This window comes from Mizuhopecten yessoensis, unplaced genomic scaffold (assembly GCF_002113885.1).
Source record: "Mizuhopecten yessoensis strain PY_sf001 unplaced genomic scaffold, ASM211388v2 scaffold11011, whole genome shotgun sequence".
NCBI lineage: Eukaryota > Metazoa > Mollusca > Bivalvia > Pectinida > Pectinidae > Mizuhopecten > Mizuhopecten yessoensis.
The window spans coordinates 303,990-327,462 of NW_018408834.1; the positions used below are offsets into that span (position 1 = coordinate 303,990).

Genomic DNA, 23,473 nt, shown 5'->3' on the forward strand with positions numbered 1-23,473 from the left:
AAGTCTACTCTAACATCCAAGGGTTGAAATGTTAGTGATGTACAATAACATACAGCGTGACACAGCACGTCTGCTGTAACCTTCACGGGTTGAAATGTTAGTGCTGTACAATACCATACAACACGCAATAGCAAGTCTACTGTAACCTTCAAGGGTTGAAATGTTAGTGATGTACAATACCATACAGCGTGTTACAGAAAGTCTACTCTAACCTTCAAGGGTTGAAATGTTAGTGCTGTACAATACCATACAGCGTGACACAGCACGTCTACTGTAACCTTCATGTGTTGAAATGATATTGCTGATTTTATAACGGATTGTTTCCTGATAGAAGTCATTAGAGGTATTCGTAGTCTTTATAGCTGTTTTTTTTAGTCAGATATATATGATCCATCCCATTTAACAAATGATATTAAAGATGACAATATTAAATAAACTCATACATACTTTTTGTACAGAAAGCGTGTTTATTACAAAATTTGATTACAGAACATACTTACAACTTCAAAAAAACTTAAGTATTATCGACGTAAAAAAAAGTTCTTTTTTAGATTTGTTGTGATAAGTATATTGATTTTGCTTTAGTTATGTATTGTTAATAATCTGGTAATCTCCTATCGCCGTTGCACCGGAGGCGTTCGTATCTTACAGATATACCTAGTTGCAAACAACCCTTTGATGGTAAAACGCTCGTCACCAGGGAGATGTCTTCTTACACTAGCCATTAGCTGAATCTCGAGGTCATCTGGTATCCTGATCGAGTGTCATCAGTTTAATCACAATAACGTGCTGATCAATTGTGTAGTTAACGTACTGCTACTAATACAAGAAGCTGACAATATCTTACCAAAACATCACAAAATGTCCTTAGAGAATACTTTTTTAGTCAATGTTATCACAACAATACCCTAGAGAATACTTTTTAATCTAGGAATGCAATTTATCTGTAAAAACAACTTAATTAATGTTTTAGTCGATGTCTGTTCAGAACAATTAAACAGGGTCGCTTTTCTCTACTAATAAACAAGCCTCCTGATTTTAATAAAAATTAATAAAATACATACAAAATCAATGAGTCTTCTGGTACCCACTATCCTGGAATGTTTAGACTGACTTAGATGACTGTTCTAGACAAGAGACAATAAAACGGAAGGAGGGACATCATGTAATGTTTATGTCTAATATAACCCGTTTGTCATATAGATATCCTTCTTGGCCACGGGCATCGGGTGATCTGAATTTCTGTTATAGCCCTAGTATCCTATAACTCTACCTGTCTGTTATAACCTTATTGTCATATACATTCTAGATGTCTTTCATAACCACGGATAGCAGGTGATCTTAATTTCTGTTAGAGTAGTATTATCATATAAATCCACTCCCAAACCAGGGACATTAAGATATATGAATGTCAGCTATAATATAACCAGAATGTCATAAAGTTTTACTCCAAACCAAGGGACATTGGTATATTTCTAACTTATCCTTTTATCATTTACCTCTTTTACCAGACCAGGGAAGGATAGACATGTTTGTGTAGTGTTATGTAGGTGTCATTTGAATATTATTTCGACCCAACTGCTGGACATGAATATGCTGCTTAAGTGATGTCTACTGACCCCATGCATACTCTGGTCCGATAACAGAGCAATCTGATCTGAATGTCACCTTTGGCAAAGGATCAGAGGACCCGACAAATCGGTTCAATGTCCTCTTAGATTTCGATGATGAGATGGAGATGAATGCCTCAGCGCTTCGTGCTTCGACTCCATCGAAATCCAGTCAAAATAGCAAAAGATAAATAATACAATTATCCAATGGAACATCCGCGGATTAAAGGCAAATATAGAAGAATTTCAGAATCTATCAAAAGAATTTAGCCCCGCCATTTTTTGTCTACAAGAAATCATGCTCAAAAACCCAATCACGCTTAGAAATTTCTCACTCTACACTAACATTCCAACTGTAGTTAGCAGAGCAGCAGGTGGCGCAGCGGTAGCTGTCCATAAAAATATTCCTCACAGAATGATCAAGTTAAACACAAATTTACAGGCTGTTGCTGTCTGTGCAACATTACACAGACAAATAACCGTCTGTTCAATTTATCTCCCTCCGAGTATTGTTTTCACTTGTGAGCAACTCAATAATCTCGTCTCCCAGCTCCCAACACCATTCATAATCCTCGGTGATTTTAATGGTCATAATAGCCTGTGGGGCTCTCCCAACACAGACGAGAGAGGAAGACGTATTGAGGAATTTATAGATAAAAACAACTTGTGCCTTTTTAACAACAATACCCCTACTTATTTACACCCTGCTACAGGCTCTCGTACCCACATTGATCTATCATTATGCCATCCATCCATTTTACTTGACTATGACTGGAGGGTAAATGATGATCTTTGTGGGAGTGACCACTTCCCAATTTTTCTTCAGAATATTGGGACTCCTCTTGATGATCCTCTACCTCGATGGAATATGCACAAAGCAGATTGGGCCCAATTCCAACACATGTGCATTGAAAAACTAACCATAGACAATTTTACTAACCTCGACGACCCTATCAAAACTTTTACTGAAACACTCACTTCTATTGCCCAAAAGACAATTCCAAAATCCGCTCCAAAACCTACGAAGTTCCTTTTATCTGAAGAATCTTTTAAAACACGCAGTAATCGGGCAGCTGCTCTAAGACGCTACTTCAATTGCCCAACTGCTTCAAACTACAGTGAATTTAAAATTTGGCGGGCAAAGGCTCGGCGATCAATTAAAATTGACAAAAGAAACAGCTGGAGAGAATATGTATCCAAGATATCATCAAACACGTCCTCAAAAAAAGTATGGGATATGATTCGGAAAATAAGTGGGAAAAAGAAAAAGGCAACATCCTCCCACCTCATTAATAAAAACAAAATTTTCTCGTCTATAACTGAAATTGCTGATGCATTTGCAAAAAACATAGCTAAAAACTCATCCCCTTTAAACCACTCCCAAAAATTCCAGTCTTTGAAAAAAAAGAGAGAAAAGAAACGGCTCAATTTCAAATCATCAAACAAAGAAAGTTATAATGAACAATTTACCCTACCAGAACTTGTTGATTCGCTTAGAAAATCACAGGACACTGCTTCAGGTCCTGATGATATTCCATATCAATTTCTAAAGCACTTACCGGACTCTTCACTAACATGCCTTCTTTACATATTCAACCAAGTTTACGCTTCCGGAAAGATTCCCGATTCGTGGAAGAACTCCACAATTATACCTATCCCAAAACCGGGAAAGGATGCTACTGACCCAAACAACTATCGTCCTATCTCTCTGACTAGTTGTGTATGTAAAACTTTAGAACGAATGATAAACACTAGACTGGTTTGGTTTCTTGAGGCCAACGATATAATATCCCCTCTTCAAAGTGGCTTTAGAAATAGAAGAGGGACAAATGACCATCTCATCAGATTAGAGACGTTCATTCGAGAGGCTTTCGCCAAGAAAGAACACCTTGTCGCTGTGTTCTTCGATCTTGAGAAGGCCTATGATACTACATGGCAGTATGGCATCATGAAAGATCTTCACGACCTTGGCGTACGTGGAAACCTTCCCAATTTTATATCTAATTACCTATCAGATAGACACTTCAAAGTCCGTGTTGGTTCAACTTTTTCTGAAACGTCTAAACAGGAAATGGGAGTCCCACAGGGTGGAATCCTATCAGTCACACTGTTTGGTCTTAAAATCAATGATATAGTCAAATGTCTTGGTCAATCAACAGAAGGGTCGTTATTTGTGGATGACTTCTTGATCTGTTACAGATCTAAGAACATGCACACGATAGAACGACAACTTCAACAGAGTTTAAACAAACTACAAAATTGGGCAGACGAAAACGGCTTCAAATTCTCTAAATCCAAAACTGTGTGCATGCATTTCTGTCAAAAACGAAAAGCACACAATGACCCAAATCTAACACTCGATGGCACTAGAATTCCTGTTGTTGAACAGACTAAATTTCTCGGCCTCATTTTTGATTCGAAACTCTCTTTCATACCACATATAAAGTATCTGAAGGATAAGTGTTCCAAGGCGTTAAACATTATACGAGTCCTTTCTCATACTGATTGGGGAGCGGATCGTGAAATGCTTTTGCGCCTATACAGATCACTTATTCGAACAAAACTGGATTATGGTTCTATGGTATACGGGTCAGCGCGCAGTTCGTACCTTCAGATGCTAGATCCAATCCATAACCAAGGGCTACGTCTTGCCCTGGGAGCTTTTCGAACAACACCTGTAAAAAGCCTGTACGTGGAAGCAAATGAACCATCCCTTTATGACAGAAGAATAAAACTTTCATTACAATTTGCAACTCAATTAAAATCAAACCCTAAAAATCCTGCTTTCAACCAAGTATTCAACCCCAAATACCAAAACATATTTACGCAAAACCAAAAACTTCTGCCAACATTTGGTATCCGAATTTTGAATTTCCTGCAAGAACTCAACATAAAATTGACGGACATAGCTGAATTTAACATATCTGATGTTCCTCCGTGGACCATTCAAACCCCCGATTTTAACTTTACATTACATGAGCGAGGGAAATCAAGTGTTATGCCCGAAGAACACAAATCCTCCTTTCGGGAATGCATTTCGAATTACCCTTCTCATACACAACTTTACACCGATGGCTCCAAAGAAGGTGAGAAAGTGGCAGCAGCCTGCTGTACTGCCAATACTTGCACTTCAGTCCGACTACCAGACGGCGCCTCCATCTTTTCTGCTGAAGCATGCGCCATTGGTTTGGCCCTCGACCATATCGATGAACACCGCATTAAAAAGGCAATTATTTGTTCAGACTCTCTATCTGTCCTACAGAGTTTACAGTTACGAGATCCTAAAAACACAATCGTACAAAACCTTGCTCATCGAATATCTCGTATATTAAAAAAGTCTAAAATAACTTTACTATGGATTCCGAGCCATGTCGGAATAAAAGGCAACGAATTTGCTGACAGGGAAGCAAAAAATGCATTGAATCTCGAACAAACAAATATCAAACTACCATACACAGATTTTAAACCTACTATTCGTACAGCCATTCAAAATGAATGGCAGAAACGCTGGTCTCTGGAGACCAACAACAAACTTTTTAAGATACAACCGAAACTTAAAACATCTATTCCCAGTCGGAAAGATCGTAGAGAGGAAGTTGTCCTCGCTCGGCTCCGCACTGGGCACACATATCCTACTCATTCGTACCTTTTAAAACGAGAAGATATACCTTCATGCCACGCATGTGACACTCCATTTACAGTGGAGCATTTTTTAATAGAATGTTCCGATTTTAAACACATTCGTGATAACTACTTCCGAGTCCCGGATATGAAAACACTTTTCAGTTCCGTGGATTCGAAGGCATTATTTAACTATTTGAAAGACATCGGTCTATTTTATAGACTCTGATGTCTTTTAACCCACCTTATCATTTTTGACGTTATATATATATCGCATATTCCATATCATCTATTCGTTATCTCTTTTATTATTTTAACCCCCTTTTATTATTTTTTATTATCTACACATACAATGCGAATACTTTTAAAATGAACCATTTTATCTGATTTTATCTTCGCTTTTCACATGTTTGTTAAAAAAGTAAAATAAATAAATAAATCACCATGGCCCTAAATGACCACAGCCGTCGATGGGCCGTTAAACATAAACAAACAAACAAACAAACAGAGCAATCTGTAAACACAGCATCCGTATTTGCATTCAAAATGATGTGTTCATAAGTAAGAGAAATTACCCAAAACCTTATTTGCATTGATAGAAGCACAGGGGCCTTCATGCGAGAGAAATCTTGATTACATGGAATAAACCATGTACTCAAGATTGGTAAAGTAATCTGTTGGAAGTTCATCGTTCTTTTTCAGAAATGACGGTATATGATGCGTAACTGTTTGTTAATATAAACCTGTTAAGTTTAATGTTTGAGGTTATCGGTCAAACCGTCTTTTAAGGGTTTTTTTCATTTCACTTTCAGGCGTGGTGGATAGCATGTCGGACTATCAATCTAAGTACGCACTACGGCTGATAAGTACCCGACCGGACGTTGCTGAAGTATTGGTCACGTGGGTCGACGTGGATATAAATGAGCCCTTCCAGGTTCATCAAAAAGGTAAACATAGTCTACTGTATACGTGTTGCCTGCCATTCTGTCTTGAACATAATAAAAAAGAATACACTAGATCGTTTATCAGAATGTTAACGATTCGCTAATGTAATTAATTGTAATGAAATTCAAGTTCTATCAAGACAAAATCCCTGTTGATAAAATGCATGTCCTAATCAACCCATTGATGAATACTTCATTCACACTGATTGGCGAAATGTCAAAAACTGAGTGACCAGGTTTGCGGATTCGCTCCGTTGTGTTCCTCTGTCATGAACATTTTTGCTCGATATGTTTAGGTTATTAGCTGTACTCATGCTCAGACTTGACCGGTATCTAAAATACCAAAATAGTTAACATGTTTCGTACAACATTTCACCTCCGAGATTGTAAGCCGCTATAACCACAACAAATGTGTTAAATATATATTACTGTACTGCAATTTATCATTGAGTTTCTGTTGTAGTATCTATAGGTTCACAGTGATATGTACATTAAGGCAATTATGCAGTTATTTTTCAGTCAATCATATCACACTGTTTCATTTTAAGATATCTCCGAGAGTAAAAATATTTTCAGAATAAAAATATGAAATGTTATTCTTGTAAGGCCTTAAGGAAGATTCTGTAAATATAAATTACAGTTATTCTTTTCCCTTTTGTACTAAGAGCTAATACGTTGTGTACATAAACGACAAGAATTCCTATAAAATTCCATGTAACCCTTGGACAAACTGTCTTCGCTTAGTTTCAGGTTTCCGTAACACCAGCTTGGACATGTTACTAGTCTGTCGGCAAGGGCTTGGTATTTGGGCCGCCATGGCTTCTAACCAGCCATCTAGCGTGATAGCCGTCTACTCACCGGAAACATTATCCATGAGATCCAGAAGTGATCAAGCACTTCAAACGTCTTCCACCATAATTTATCATGACAACAAACTTGGAATAGATGTCAATCGTCCAAAGGTGACGTCACAACTGTACACGTCAGCGACACTGGAAACAATACGTAACATCACCCAGAGCCTGCAGTGGAAGTCTGTGGCCATCATCTATGACGTAGAGGCTGGTAAGTTATACTGTTTGGTGTTGTTACGTATTACATATCAGTGTAATATAATCCTGTAATATAAAAAGTTGTATCAAATCAGTTTTGAAATACAGTTTTCTTCATTGCATCGTTTTACCCGACGTCGTGTTGTCTGCAATTGTTGAGAGTTTCGAAAGCAACTTGAATATTAACCTGTTATTAGATATAACCTATAATTTAAAGAGCATACACATACATGTCAAATAGTTACGATTTACATCAGTTCAAATCAATATACATACACGTTGAACACACAAAAAATGCTCATTACAGTCATAACGCAAGTTCGTAAAATTTTCTAATTCATAGCTAGGGAAAATCCATTCAATTTCAAACAATTGATGATGGTGACAATGTCGAAATGCAAATGCCTTGACATAATATATACGTGTGTATGATCCGACTTACATTGTGACTGAGGTATATAAAGTTACTATTAATCCATTTTTTGTGGATTAGACACTACCGAATCGAAAAGGTAGGGAAGCTGTGACAAATACATAGATCCCAAATATAGCAATACATATAATGGGTTAGTTTTGGTTTCTTAAATGTCCCCTTAGTAGAAAACACAGAAAAAAACGATGTTGCAGGAGACACATTAGTCGCCTCTTACGATAATATCCCGTGAGAAACAGTAACTGTTCTTTACCCGAATCTCCATTGGTGAATTGATATAGATAAACCAAACAGTATACATAAGTATGGTTTCTGTTTTCTTACCAGAGTCGATGGTAGATGAGCTGATTATGTCACTGAACAGACAAGGTATATTTGTGATGTCCTACCCAGAACATGAAATCCACATGGTGCAATCAAACAACCGCACATTGCTTGACGATATTTACGAAAGTTTTGACGAAAAAGGGGTCAATATCACTGTCATCTGTCAAGTCCGGTGTGTCCAGCGTGTCCTAAACAGGGTAGGTCGGAACGTTGCACTTATGGCATTCGAAACCTGTTTCTTGTCAATGACATGATAAACATCAGTCTTAGTAAAGAGTTTTGTTGTGTTAAGATACTACATTGTATACTACCCTAACCCTAACCCTAACCCTCCTCCTACACTGAAGTTCTTATGTGCATTAGGGAATATAATCTTGTTATTGTCAAGAATGTGTTAGAATTGCCTATGAACGAGTTCATTGACGATGAGTTTGCCACTAATGCTGCAATAGCTCTCACTTGGTATAAATGTTTTGTGATATTTAGTCATTGCATGTCAAAGGAAGTGAATGGCTGTACAATGTTCTGTGCCTGTGTATCCGTTTCCGATTGTTAAGCAGATTGATTGTTTTCCTTTCCAGGCGAATTTATTTGATCACATGCGGATCCACAAGCACCAGACTGCAATGCGACAAAGGTCAAGGTGGTTTATCATCACAAGCTCTTCTGACCTTGACCAAGACGTTGGAGCTTACAGTTATGACCTTGACAATGTGGCTGTATTCAATCTCCATCGCTGTGCTGTAAAATTAAATAACCAAGATGTAAGTCACTGTTCTACAGTACACACCTTCTATTGCATAACTTCTTCCGGAAAAGGATCGAACAGGACGTTCACATGGGATGAACCCTTCTTTTTAACAATTCTTACTTTTCATGAAGTGAAATATTCTTTTATGTTCTCATGTTCTCAGAAACAGCAACAAATTATTTGAGGTCAGTTTCTGCAGATTAAAATGCTGGTTAATAATCAAGGGAAATGACGACAACATAGATTAGCCTATTTTCGACAATAGCAGGGTTGCGGGTAGTATGTGCGTGAAACTAATGGCATTATTTAAATCGAGTTAAACAACGGATAATAAAAATGAAGACGTTTGCACAGCGTCATATTTATCTATTGTTCCGAGGAGTTAAATGTGGCTTTTGGTTTACAATCATTATTAATTCAAGATTAAGCAAGTTCAATGACAGACTGAATCTAATTAATCGTATAAACAATGTTTACACATTAACTTTTAATAATCTTCGTGTAGTTGTAACCGTTCAAAACTGGCTAGTATATTTAATACATCTTTTTTTTGTTATCCTGAAAGTCACATGATTTGATACGTCGATAGCTATTTCGTATTTTAACTGGTATCGAGTAGATCAAATAGTATAATTAATTGGATTTACGTTCCTATATCATACAAATAATTTAAATCGGTGTTTCTCTAGAGACAGACTAACATTCTACAATGATGTTCACGGTATTCCACAATTAACAAAGCGTGTCGAAAGTGATATGTTTAACAGTGCCCTCACAAAACTTAATTGTACGTCGTTATAGAACATCATACATAACAAATAGCAATGTGCGTTGACTCTATACTGTGTTATTTTTTATTATATCTCAACAGACGAAGATGCCCTCCCTCCTCGACAAGGATGGCCTGCATTTAATTCCCTCTGCTAAAATAGTTGTCTCCACAAACGGGGCCAACGTTACTCTACCCGAACAATCGTTCGACAAAGTATTAGAGGTAACAGCAAGCATAGTTAAAGGAGTCCACAATTTAAAAGTATTCTTACATCAAATTCAATGTTTATCTGTCCTATAAACCTTCCCTTTATCACGCTACAAACGTATTCTGGCCATTTTTTGGACATTTATAATTACTAATTATAATTATTAGATTGTAATCTCGCTCTCTCACCGTCGTACTCTCGCTCCGAGCTGTCGTGTTTATAAGATAAGATAATAGATACTATCTTTAGTAGTACTGTACTAAAATAGCGATATTTGTTTTTTGTCTCTGATCACCTACCATACCTTCTGAATTTAATCTACTCTAGCAGTGTGGTGCACTTACGGCTTAGTCATTGTTCGAAGGTTAATTGGAAGTTTAGAAGACCGTGAAATCATTTATTGAATCCTTATAAAAGATTAATCTCAACTTTTCATTTCACTAGATACATCCGAAGCCAGACCTTCTGTGCTGTTTTTTATTGACAGAAAGTGCACACCCTATGTGAACTGCTTGTAGGGATACATATCTCAATTATTCACAAGAGTAATTATATTTTCTAGCTCGAATTCCATTCAATATTGTACGTTTCGTTACTGATTGCTGCGTGACACCGGCGTTTTGCAGCTGTAACATCCTGGTGTAAATTACGTACGATTTGGTACCTTAATGGACAATTCATCTTAAGTGTACCAAATTGATCTGAGAAATTCATTTTAATAATTCAAAATTTAATATCTATTAGATATTATGCTAATTGAACTCGGGGAAAAGCATATATTAGTGTTTTATTTGTTACTTTTGATCGGTATATCAAGGTGTTACAAAGATTTGATGGCCATACTTATATAAAGGTGTGAAGAGTTTATAACAATATTGAGGTCCTTCATATTTGATGTAACAGTAATGTTTATTCTAGCGTATTGTATACTTTATTTATCTGTGATACCAATATCAACGTGAATTCAGTATGTCAGTCTCGTCAAATTCAAATTGTTTCAGATATAAGGGATGTGAATGCATTAACATTGTGACAATATATGTGACCATATATTTACTTAATATTATCATATAATTTGATATATAAAATCTGGAAAACTATTAAGGAAAAAGAGTCTATATCTGAGCACAAAAAAAGGGCTTCAGATTGAATGTTTCCGAAATGTCAATTAAAAAGTGAATTGATGTGACATTAATGTCAACTACAATAATGATCTGTTTGTGTGTACAAATTACATAATTAACACAGAGAAACACGATGAGTTAGCTTTGTTTTCTGAACAATATAAACTAGAATTACACAATGATTTCATGCAATTATGAAATTATATCAAGCTGTTGATTCCTAAGTGTTGTCTGAAACTCGAATCACTCTTTCACTCGAAAGATTTCCATCGTCGAAGTTGTATAAATACTCGTTTCATGGTCTTGTCGAATTAGGAAAATGATGTCCTCAGGCCTAACATGGACCTTCAATTTCCGTAAAATACGGTGAACAACGATAAAAATAGATGGTTGTGTTCATTTACATTGGATAATGAAAATACAATAACCGAAAATACCGAAAGGACAGCACATCAAAATTTAAGACATTCTTAAACGTAAGAACTCGAGGCAAATGAGGCGATCAACAACCACACGCTTTTCTCGCTCCAGCGGTATCATTCATCATTACGTATTTTGTAAAATTAAGACCGTATTCTTTTCTTTTAACGTAAATGCAACTTCTTTGGTAGAAAGTCATGATCAAGTAGCATGTCGTCAACAGGACAAATCTATCAGAAAATTCTGATTCTTTATACAGTGTTGTAGGTTATTTCCGAGGCATATTAACAATCGGGAAATTCATGTTTTCACGTTTGGATACAGTTGAATGATCATTAATGTTATCATATCGGTAAATGTCATATGAAATTGTTATTGTCTTCCTGTAGGTAAATATGATTTTTTTTAAACATAAATGAAGAGAATGGATAACAGAAATGTGAATAATTCTAGAAATTATTCGTTTTTGAAGACAAATGATCGACATATCTGAACATGAATTAAACTTATCAAACCATTATTTTTCCCACATAATTAAAGTGTTTTGGAACCTAAGCTTCAAGACTAACTAATATAGCTATAAAGTGAATATTCGATCAATCAGCACGTTAGCTCCACGATGGTTTGTGTTCATGTGTTCGTCGGAGAAGTCCAGATCTTTATAGCAAGTGCTTACATATACATTGCTTACATTGTGTGTTTTTGTGATAGATATGTATTGTTTGATAAGCAAACATTTCGAGTATAGATTTGCTTGATTATGCTCTGGTTTATTGCCGAAACAATTTGTGTTTTATTGAAAGCAGACCTTAGTTAAAAGATGTTGACATTGTTTAAATATTGATTACAGATCATAATTGTGATAATTTACAACGCATATGCTTTCATCGTTGTTATATTGGTCCCTATTAGTTTGTTCAAATACCACACACAATTCCAATTTATTGTCATTCTTCTGATTCAATGTTGCGAAAACTAGTTCGTTCTATTTATCAATCCATCGCGTGAGCTCAATCGGACGCGTGTTTTACGTTTCCATGTGAGAGCGCAACATCACCGTGGATCTATGATATGTTCCAGGTATACACTGCACTGCTCATCCTGAATAGTTAGAAATAATTAATGCATGAATACAATATATCTAACGGAATTTGCGTTCTAATTAACATGTATATACTTACCTGTCGGCTTATCTGTCCGTTATAATTTGCATTGCGACCCCAGTGCATTTAATATCTTGCATCTGTCGTTATATCAATCAGAAAAAAGAACGTATCACTGTGGCTATGTTTCACTGATAATGTGCGCGTATCCAAACACGGACGTTAGCATATGTCACACACTGGCATCAATGTCACAGCAAATCTAGTGAAGTACAACAGATGCATCCATTAGATATAATGGTAATACTATATGTCTGTAATTAAAACTTATTTAGGTTATTTCAGGTGTAAAAATTGTGATTGCAGGGTAGTGTGTATTGCAGGGTAACAGCTGTGTGTTCACATTCACAGAATTGTTGTATTGACAAAAGATACACAATATAACTATTTCATGAGTTCAATTTTGTTTTTAATTAACTGACACATATACAACGGCTGACAGGTATTTGAATTGTCATTTAAAATACCATTCACTACGTTTACATTCTAAATCATGCTTTCTCAGTCATGTTATGTAAATAAATGCCCAATCATTACTATTTGTTTTTAAAGTTGATATTTGTTGATAATGTCGGAGCGAATCATAGAAATCGTAAGTCACAGTCAATAAATAATATGCTTAATATCAAATTACCAGGCGTTCCAATAATAAATAGCAAGTGACGTCATATCCCCATCCAGTGTGAAGATTTTGTATTCTTAATCCTGCTTTCCTTTTGTAGGTTTCACAAGCAACAAAAACTTTACTATATCAATATGTTCACAGGCACTGGTCGTGACTGGATAGTTACACGAGTCAATATAATGTTTTGAACTGATGAAATGAGATATTTGCCGACTCGTGCACGCTCTATGTTAAAAAAAATGACACTTTCATTTTATTCATATCTTTTTCAACAAGTTGCATCACACTTTTGTCATAGTAAACAATATGATGTGATTATTTTCAGTCTGTATGCTAGGTTATTGATTAGGATATAAAACTGAACCAGTGATAATCTGTTGTCAATAAGGACGAACTGAGGACTGGTCCGCCGCGTTGCTTGTTTGAAGTGAATGTTTTTAGATCGCTTCAGTTATTTCACGTTAAAGGAAGACAAAATAAATGTATGGTCATTTTTCAAAGGATAGTTTAAAGACGGAACGGAATAAGAAAAATAAAGAAAACTCCAACGTGGATAATATAGTCGAGCGGAGAGACCTTTGGTCATCCCTTCATTCGGAATCATTGTCTTTGTCTGTCATTTTTGTATAGCCTCGAATCAAGGGGTCCCTCCTTCTGTGTCGTCGACTGTGTCGTTTACACAAATGATTTCGTGAGATAGCTCTTAAAGGGATGCTCTCATTCTAATGAAAATATTTGTAGCATCCATTTCCCTCCTGAATTTGATTTTACCCAAATCAGAATATCATCATAGCCGTCAGCAAATTTATTTTCATTATTTCAACACAGTCTCAGCTGACACATCAACTTCAATGGAACTTCGTTTCATATTTTTTTTAATAATTATCGAAATTATTTATACACGCATAGCAATCTCAATATGCATATTTCTCCAGGTGTTTCATGATGTCAAATTCATGTTTCGCTTCGTTCCAGTGTGTTAACGTTGTGTTTAAACTTTACAGGAGTTTGTAGAGGAAGTGAACTCCGTCCCACTTTGTACGCAATGTTCCCTCTACACTCTCATGTGGGTAAAACATGGCGGCAAAATAAGGACGATGAATGACTCGAGGAACCGGCGCAGCTTCCAATTGGTTGGTAACGTGCACGTGAACAACTCTGGAATGCGGACAATGTATGGAGATATCTTTCCTAATGTAAACTTCCACTTTAACGGGCGCGAGTTTCTGGCAACTACAAACTGGGTTAGTGTTTGACCTTGATTTGTGCTGTAACTATTGAATATAAACTATTTCCGGATTGAATAACTCACAACCCCTGATTTCAATTCATAAATAAATGTGATAATATCTTTCATACTTATGTTTTTATCTCCGAATATGGCCAGAACGATTTGTATATGGTATAAAAGTGTAATAAAATCTATATGAATATAAAATTTAACATAATTAATAAAAATTTAATATATTTGCTTTAGGACTTTCGAACATTTTTAGAATTTATCATCATTTATAATTAACTATATAAGAATTTCTTTTTAATTCCAATTATTTTCCTCTGTTCACATTTCTCGCAGAACAATGCTAAATCAGTTGTTTCTCTAAAAGCGGTGCCAAAGCTATTTTAGACAGTAACTTTGATTTCACCCTTTACTGCTTCCAACAATTATCAATTTCTGATCTCAATTCCAGAAGTTGTTCACAGACAGTGCCTTAATCGGCGGTCTTTTGATTTGAAGTTTACTTCTTATTCATATATTAACGAATCAAACAGTTTTATATAAATGTCTGGATATTAGGCATCAAGTTACTTTGACCTTACAGTGGCCTCCATTTATGGACCGATACGAGGTGAACGGTACTCGTGTGTACTTCGGCTTCTGTCAGGACCTATTGGATGAACTTGCCAGTCAACTCAACTTCACGTAAGAACACGTAGTCTATTGTAAAACATTAGAGCAGTGGTGTTTATGTTTTGGAGTAGGATTCATCAGTTTTGTCGGAAAAATACAGGCGAAGATTGTTTTGAACACAAAAAGAATTTGAAAACTTATTTTGTGAGCTTTCAAAAACGTCCTTTTTCTTTATCAAGCAGAGACTGTAAATGACCTGTGTGTCGACTCTAAACTGCTGACAACAACTCATTAGGCCACAATGTGCCGAATCAGTAAGACCAGCTGTTAGAAATCATAGACATTTCGCCAAACATAGGGACGGGTAACATGCTCTAAACTGTTTGTTTCAATTCCTGATTGTGTTCAAAACATACTTAACATTTTGTGGTTAATTGCCTTGTATAGTACGTCATATAATAATGAGAGGGCTTGGTCAACATCTAGGAAACGGATGAAATCACAAAGGGTTTGAGAAAGGTGAGTGATAACTTCATGTAGCGTAAGGGGCGTAATCCAGTTAAAGACATAGATTATTTCAGCTTCCATTTTAAGGCTCCTGATCCATACACTCAAAGTTAACGTGATTACCCTCCTGCCATAAATATTTCTAATTTTCATAAATAAGTTCGTGGTCAATAACAATAAAGTAAATACTCGTGTAATTGTAAGGGACGTATACTAAAATTAGGGTGCAATGTCAACTAATGTATAAAAGGACATAATGAATGTGTGGGTGTGTGGTCAACATACTATTAGGGCGTGGTCCATCTACAGACATTGTGGTAAGCTTTGCATAAGGGTCCTTACAAACATCAATGTATGGTAATATATTCAACCAAACCACTTACTTACTTCACTAAAAGACGTCAACATTTTGTGATGCAACTTATTCTGGTTGCTGCATAAATCGTTTACGATCTTTTACTTTCAAAAACCTTTTATTTCAGGATCTTCCATTTCACGGCCATTAACATCCCATCGCTCAATAGTAACACATCTGATTCCTCTTTATGTATCATGATTAATTTGCTTCTGGTTAGCATGCTCTGGGTATCTGTGTATTACCTAACCAGTATATATACCGCCTCGTGGACCTTCAATCGACTTTAAAGGAATGTTAGAGTCGTCGACATGACCTGATTTCTATCGACCAGATTCCATTGTCCGTCCTGATTAGTGGCTTGGTCGCCATGTTTAACATCATTAGTGGTTTTATTTTTTAGTCCGTTCAATGACGACGTTGTAGAGTTGTGTTTATATATAATTCCTCTAAGTTCGAGTAAAATGATAAGTTTCATACTAGGTACATAATGACGGAGCCTGCAGACAAGGAATGGGGGTTCGCGCTCGACAACGGAAGTTGGACGGGAATGATTGGAGAGTTACAGAGAGAGGTATGTCGCTCACAAGTAAAGTATAATGGTTCGCGACTAGATAGTAATGTACATAGTCGTATATTATCACATTTCTCACATGAAGTACTCGTATCCAAACAAAACTTATATCATCTATCACACATGATTACGTATCTCTTATCAACCTATATCTAGTGTCATTGATTTTATTCAATATGAAATTAAACAAATATTTCAGGAACAAGTTGTGAGGATGAAATTAGCATTGACAAGTGACATCCCTGTTACACATCGCTTTTTTGCCCTCCTAACATCGATTTCAAGTTCGAACGATGTTTTCTGAATTCATAATGTTTTTTGCTGTTTTCATTCTTATTTTCTAAAAACTCAGTAAAGTCATTTAATCAACAAGTATAAGGGGGAATAATTATGTCCTCTACAAAACAATATTATATGTTTTTAATTGGGGGGGGGGGGGGGGGGNTCCAAGGGAGTTATTCGCAAATGTAGAGTAAATAATCTCCTTTCGCCTATGCAGCTAAGAAACGCGTTATTCGATAACGCAGTCACAGAAGAAAACACTATCGGCTGGACATTTAATCTTAATGAGAACAAATGTGTTTCACTGCAAATTTACTGTCCTTAAAATTTTTCTGAAGTAAAAGAATGTCGATGAAAACAAGTATTTTGATTAAGAATCGATTATCTCCCTTAGACCACTGTAGCTTTTTCAACAATTAAATATACTTATTTCAGGTGGTGTGAATTATCTCGAAGTTCTACTTTGGCGAATCTCAATTAGAATGAAAATAATACGTAGATGAATAAAATTATGTTCAGTATTTTCAGTTTGTTTTATTATGTTGCTGTTCTCTGACCTGTCGCGATTCGACAATGACTTTCGGACAGACAGAGTGATACAAATATCAGGGGAAGTAGAACATATTTCAATGAAGTATAATTCATCTCCCCTTGTCCTATGTAGTGAAATGAATGTCATTCCAGGAGGTGGACTTAATGATAGCACCGGCATCTATCCAGGCGGGGCGGGAGATGGTGATGGACTTCACCCATCCATACTACTTTGATACGTCAACCATTTTGATGAAACGCCCCGATCCCAACAAAACTAAATGGCGGACTTTGATTGACCCATTTGCTGATATTGTGCACATGTGTATCTGGATCACTCTCTCACTTGCCGCTCTGATACTAACACTCCTGGAGAAAATCAACCCGTTCTACAGGCACCAGGACGAAGAACACCGAACGTATCAAAACACGTTCTGGTATATGTTTGGGGCACTTCTTACTCAAGGTACCTTACTGTATGGCATTCTGCTTTCTATTCGGAACATCCCTGAGTTGAGGTAATCATACCCGTTTCGTAATGTATTGCATTCCGGTTTATCTTCGGAATACCCCTTACTTAAGGTAATCAAAAAGGCAAATACCGGTTTGCCGACGTTGTGATGACACTGTACTGTTCATGGTGATATGAACTATGATGCTATCATATTAGAAATATATATGATCATGACAGTAAATTCGTTATATTGAAGTTGGACTGTAATTAGTTAAACCAATGAATATTATCTTTTGTAACTATACTTGGATAATATGAAAACACTCCATAGTTCATTTAGACTTTCATTGATTTCTAAGGTGGTGACCGTCTGCCGGAATCGCAGACCGGAAGGACGCTGATCAGTTTTTGGTGGCTGTTCTCAATCATAATGGTGGCCACCTACAGCGGCAATCTCATTGCCTTCCTCACGGTTGCTAAGGATAAACTTCCCTTCAACTCTCTGGCTGAACTTGTTGCACAGTCCGAGTATGGCTGGGGTACCTTAGGGGGGACATACTTCATCACCATGTTCAAGGTAATAGGTGACGTAGATATTAAAATTTAGGGTCAGGACAGGCGTTTGCAATTTAACATCTGAATATAGATATTTTGATTTAGCTATGTTTGAATAACACTTTTTCTCATAACTCTTACTCGAAAAATTGGTTAAGTAAACGTACATTGCCAATGCAATAAAAAATATTACAGATATCATAATAGATAGTATAGGTAAGATATGAAGGTATTTCAATTCTACAAAGTAACAGTGAAAACAAAAAGGATTGTAAAAATAATTGGAGCTTTATCTTAGACTACAATGATATCCACATGAACTCTTCTTTGACAACATTGCTACTGAACATGAACTCTTCTTTGACAACATTGCATCTGAACATGAACTCTTCTTTGACAACATCGCTACTGAACATGAACTCTTCTTTAACAACATCGCTACTGAACATGAACTGTTATTAGACTAGATCGCTACTTAACATGAACTTTGGACAACATCGCTACTAACAGTTCTTTGATTGCATCACTATTGATTATGAACATATCTTTGTGAATATCTCTACTGATCATGAACACATCTTTGTGTTCATCTCTACTGATTATGAACACATCTTTGTGTATATCTCTACTGATCATGAACACATCTTTGTGTATATCTCTACTGATCATGAACACATCTTTGTGTATATCTCTACTGATCATGAACACATCTTTGTGCATATCTCTACAGATGATGAACACATTTTTGTGTACATTTCTACTGATTATGAACACATCTTTGTGTATATCTCTACTGATCATGAACACATCTTTGTGTACATCTCTACTGATCATGAACACATCTTTGTGTATATCTCTACTGATTATGAACACATCTTTGTGTATATCTCTACTGATCATGAACACATCTTTGTGTACATCTCTACTGATCATGAACACATCTTTGTGAATATCTCTACAGAGGTTGAACACATCTTTGTGTATATCTCTACTGATCATGAACACATCTTTGTATATATCGCTACTGATCATGATATTTTTTTTCCATTACATAGCCTCTGACCATGAAATTGCCTGTCGTCAGATCTCTTATTAAACTCAATATTTTATTAAACAAACTTTGACATCTTTATATAATAACTTTTCAATTCACATGTATATGATTTCGGCAAAACAGCAGTATTAGAGCGTGTTTTGTTGTTGTTGTTTTTTGCTGTTTCTGAAAAATGGTTGTGATTTTATTTCCTGTTAGTCCACCTTTAATATGCATTTCTATATTGCTACAAGGATTCGACATTACCAGTCTATCTAAAGGTCTGGGATGGTGTCGTGAAAGCTAATGCGTCCGACCCCCGGGCTCTCTCGCCCGACCCTGCCATCCATATCCAGAAGATTTTACAGGAGGACTATGTCTACTTCGGCGACAAAGTTGTCATGGACATGCGGAGAGTGAACGACTGTCGCTTGACAACTGTTGGCGAAGAAATTCCAAATATGTCGTATGGTGTTGGTTTACCAAATCACTCGCCTTACACCAACATATTCTCCAATAAGTAAGTATAGATTCCCTTACTGTCTCATTAGCCAAAGGTTTTCGTAGTAATGAGTCCATTTCCTTACCCTGCTGAAAAGGCCTTCAATAGCTTATTGCAAATACAAATTATAGTTTAATGTCGTACATCATTGTGTACATTTACGTCTCTAATAAATGAGCTGAGATTGCGCAGCCCTTTCCTATCATTTGAATAGTCTCTACAAACAAAGTCAATCTCGCATCAGTCTGTCAGACATAAAAATCGTCTCCTACATCAAAGTAAACCTTAACAGTCTCCTGTCAAAAAGAAGGGGCTTAATGAGTTTGTGCCAAAATATTTCCAGTAAATACGTTTAGATTGCAAAATAGTTTTCTTTAGTAAAACAAAATACCACTGCCCTTCGCTTAAACGTTCTCAAATCATAATGAGTTACTGTACCTGCTGTTCCCCAGATATATAAACCTGTAATATGATATGTTCCGAGATTAACAAAATCTGCCTGCCTTGCTTGCAGTAATGCAAACATCTAGTTAAAGCATTCCTGCAAATACGAGTTTGATTTCCGTTATATTAATTGGAGTTATATATCGTATTACTACCGTGCAATGCAGTGAATACACCGATTCTTTTTCATTCTTTATATGTTGGAATGATATGCAAAGACATAATTGAAAGCTGTTGAAAACGACCTATTAAAACCATGTTTTAAACTCGATTCCCCTTAACCCGTATAACATGCCAAATGGACTCGCTGTATACCATGCAATGAACGTAAGATTTCCTCATGTATATAGTTTTATTTCCATGTTTTCAGCTGGGAAAAAAATGAAAAATGGTGTTTTTCTTTTCAATTGTTTTTCTTCAGTTTTATAATTTGGCTGGATGCACATCCTCATCGAAATGACTCTTTTTTAAAACGCAATTAAAAGAATTATTTAATGATTTTCAGATATTTTATTTTTATACTACGTGGTAGGCACCTGACAACACTATAGAAATACATATAATTTTCCATGTTTTTTTCTTCAGAATATTGGAATTACTTGAGAGTGGAATATTTTCCATATACACACACAGACATTGGCCAAAAGTGAATTATTGTAAGGAAACAATACAGGCGAGTGCCAAGGAGATATCGCTTATAGACGTACATAGTGCCTTCATTTTGATTGGGATAGGAATAGCATTCGCTTCCCTGGTCCTGTTGTGTGAGTTTCTGATGAGGTATCGGTTCAAACTATTTAGCTGTTTGATATCACAAAGTATCAAAGACCGCCATGTTGCTAATAAGAAATTCCGTGATTGTCAAACTTTGTATATCGACGGGAGACAGAAACCGGAACCGGAAACGTCAGAACGACGAAGATCCGTGGCGATGAAGTCAGAAGAAAGAGGCAGTAACGTAAACAAATTAGATAATAAGAGAACTTTAGAAACAAACGATAAACAGGACCTAAGTTGACTGAATGGACAGTCGGAAAGATGTCTTGTATTTTACTCATTGATAATCATTTTATATTCCGTCCGATTATAAACTGCCTATTTCGATTGATGTTACTTGTTTTACCAACATCTTGTAACATTGTGTCTTTTATCGGTTGTCGTGTATCATTTATCAGGCTGTCCAATGCACCATGGGCATCTTCTCGGTCACTTTAACATTTGGTTGATAAATATGTAACGAATTAACATTTAACTACCTTGTGTATTGAATTATATATAGCAATAGCTCTAAACAAACAGCGATGATATGTTTCAATAGTATCTAGTGTACTGCCGTTCAAACAGGCGGTACACTCGATTAGATGTAGCCTTATATCTGGTTACGTACCACGGACGAAGTCGGCGTAGTGGTACAGAGGATGAAAACCCTAATAACGGGATCGGTAATGGTATAGTGTTTTTTTCACAAGTGTCTTTCCATTGGTAGCTGAACGTTAATTGAAAGAATTAGGAAGGACGAAAGTTAACCCGTACCCATATAGGGATTTAACATAAGCATCAACCCGCAATATAAATCAAGGTCAAAGCCAAGTAGTGTCACGTCTTAAAATGGAGAACCGTAGTAGTGACAGCGGAACAACAAGGTGCAGTTATGAGCATAATCAAAAAGATCGGCCCTCATATTACACAAGGACATATCATGTTTGATGTCATGATGGCAAACATAAAACTTCATCCTGGATCTCTCAAAACAATGTGTAATACTGTTGTAAGTGTTTCTGTCTGAAGCCAATACTTATCACTGAAACCATGATATTCGAAGCAAGCTCTTTGATACTGATTCAACTGTAGCATAAAAACACCAGATGTTGGGTAAACATGTAGGCTATTATCAAGAAAGGGAAAGTTCATAACTGGAAAAAGAAATTGTCACGCTTATCGTACCACTTATTTCAATTTTAGATTATTTATGATTGAATGGTTAATACATTTCTGACTACACAATAAAGACTGCCATTGTCACTTTATAAAGGTAGGTTGACAACCTACAATAATTTTTATCAACTTTGTGATAAGTTTCATGTTTTGTTAACAATAAAAATCTACTTACCATGTTCATGTCTATCAATATGACGTTGTTGATATCAACATAACAGTAAGTTTATATTTGATAATCAGTAACTAATCATTTTGAAAATTAAGCTTGTTGAATATATATATACGTATCTACATTTGATGAGTCAATAAAGAAAATTGAGATAGGGGACTGAATGTTGACTCGCACAAGTCGAAATAATTTGAATCCCTCATTGGAAAATAAGTAACGGCTTATCAGACGGCTAGCTTTAGACTGGTAAAAAATAGCAACCTATTTGCCTTTTTATTTGATATATCAAAAATCAGACAAATCATAAAAATGATACAAATCAAAGATTTGTTAACATCATATGAATAAAATATTTTGAAAGTTTTAAGACAATCGCTTTCGTGCCATGTGTGTAGTTCTATAACGACTGCGTGTGATAACTGATTCGTTCCCCACTGGTTTGTACTGTGTCCTTTCATGTTATATTTCTATATCGTATAATTATATAATATGTTAATAATAGATAAATATAAAAACGATTATTCCTGATAATTATAAACAAGAGTCAAAATCACATCAGAAATTGAAATCTGGTAAAAGTTATCTTCTCATTTCAGGTATGCATCCATCTTAGATATCTTGCAATGTATTATACATTATTAGTTGTCCGATACTTGAGCATACAGAAACAAAATATTAAAAATAAAAGCGAAAACATCCTGGATCGATCCCCGGACCTAATGTATTGCTGCCTATCCGAACTCTACCTATGCTGTTGTGCAGGAATTGTTATTTGTTATATCATGGGCAGTAAAGATCTAAAAGTATTAACGAACAATAATTTATTGAATGAGCTTTACTGTAATAAATGACGATTTCATTATTTTTCCCCTTTCGGGACATTCTCACTTATCATTCTTAACTGCGAATCTTGCCTAATGTTAAGCGTCATGGTGAATGAGTTACCTCCCATTTGTTATTCCAAATATTGTTTTAACATGATTGATCATTGCGAATGAAAAGAAAACTATACTCTATCATCGAAATCTAAATTCCACATGGCCATTATTTAGTATACAGTATAATAGATATAGCACAGCGTCACTAGCATGGGCTTGCTTTGGTTTTTTACTTTCTCTATATGAACAATAGACATGCCGTTATTACTTTATTCAGTTATATAGAGTAACGCTTTGTTATATTTAAAAGTAAATTTGGTTTAAAATATCAACAGAAAATGCCTTAGTC

The 23,473-nt window shown here is 35.9% G+C and overlaps 2 protein-coding genes across 2 annotated transcripts in view; both read left to right on the forward strand.

Annotated features, from left to right (window-relative positions):
• The window catches only part of LOC110464580, a 26,726-nt gene extending 12,535 nt beyond the window's left edge, over positions 1 to 14,191 (forward strand). The window contains exons 2-8 of the mRNA XM_021519859.1: positions 6,044 to 6,178; positions 6,920 to 7,240; positions 7,988 to 8,184; positions 8,569 to 8,751; positions 9,610 to 9,732; positions 14,055 to 14,120; positions 14,174 to 14,191. Of these exons, the coding sequence (XP_021375534.1) occupies positions 6,058 to 6,178; positions 6,920 to 7,240; positions 7,988 to 8,184; positions 8,569 to 8,751; positions 9,610 to 9,732; positions 14,055 to 14,120; positions 14,174 to 14,191 (1,029 nt within the window). The 5' untranslated portion in view covers positions 6,044 to 6,057. The remainder of the gene's footprint in view (positions 1 to 6,043; positions 6,179 to 6,919; positions 7,241 to 7,987; positions 8,185 to 8,568; positions 8,752 to 9,609; positions 9,733 to 14,054; positions 14,121 to 14,173) is intronic.
• On the forward strand, positions 14,156 to 22,575 carry LOC110464594 (probable glutamate receptor). The gene is made up of 7 exons (XM_021519886.1): positions 14,156 to 14,294; positions 14,874 to 14,974; positions 16,248 to 16,338; positions 17,305 to 17,617; positions 17,965 to 18,182; positions 19,448 to 19,713; positions 20,725 to 22,575. Exons 1-7 carry the CDS (start codon positions 14,214 to 14,216, stop codon positions 21,155 to 21,157), a joined length of 1,503 nt encoding a protein of 500 aa, XP_021375561.1. The 5' UTR covers positions 14,156 to 14,213; the 3' UTR covers positions 21,158 to 22,575.
• The last annotated feature ends 898 nt before the right edge of the window (positions 22,576 to 23,473 follow it).

Excerpts from the sequence above, each read along its gene's own strand:
- LOC110464594 (XM_021519886.1), top strand. The coding sequence starts at position 14,214 with ATGCGGACAATGTATGGAGATATCTTTCCTAATGTAAACTTCCACTTT. Across the intron at positions 14,295-14,873 it reads TTCTGGCAACTACAAACTGG|TGGCCTCCATTTATGGACCG; the intron begins GTTAGTGTTTGA and ends TTGACCTTACAG. Across the intron at positions 18,183-19,447 it reads ACTTCATCACCATGTTCAAG|GATTCGACATTACCAGTCTA; the intron begins GTAATAGGTGAC and ends TATTGCTACAAG.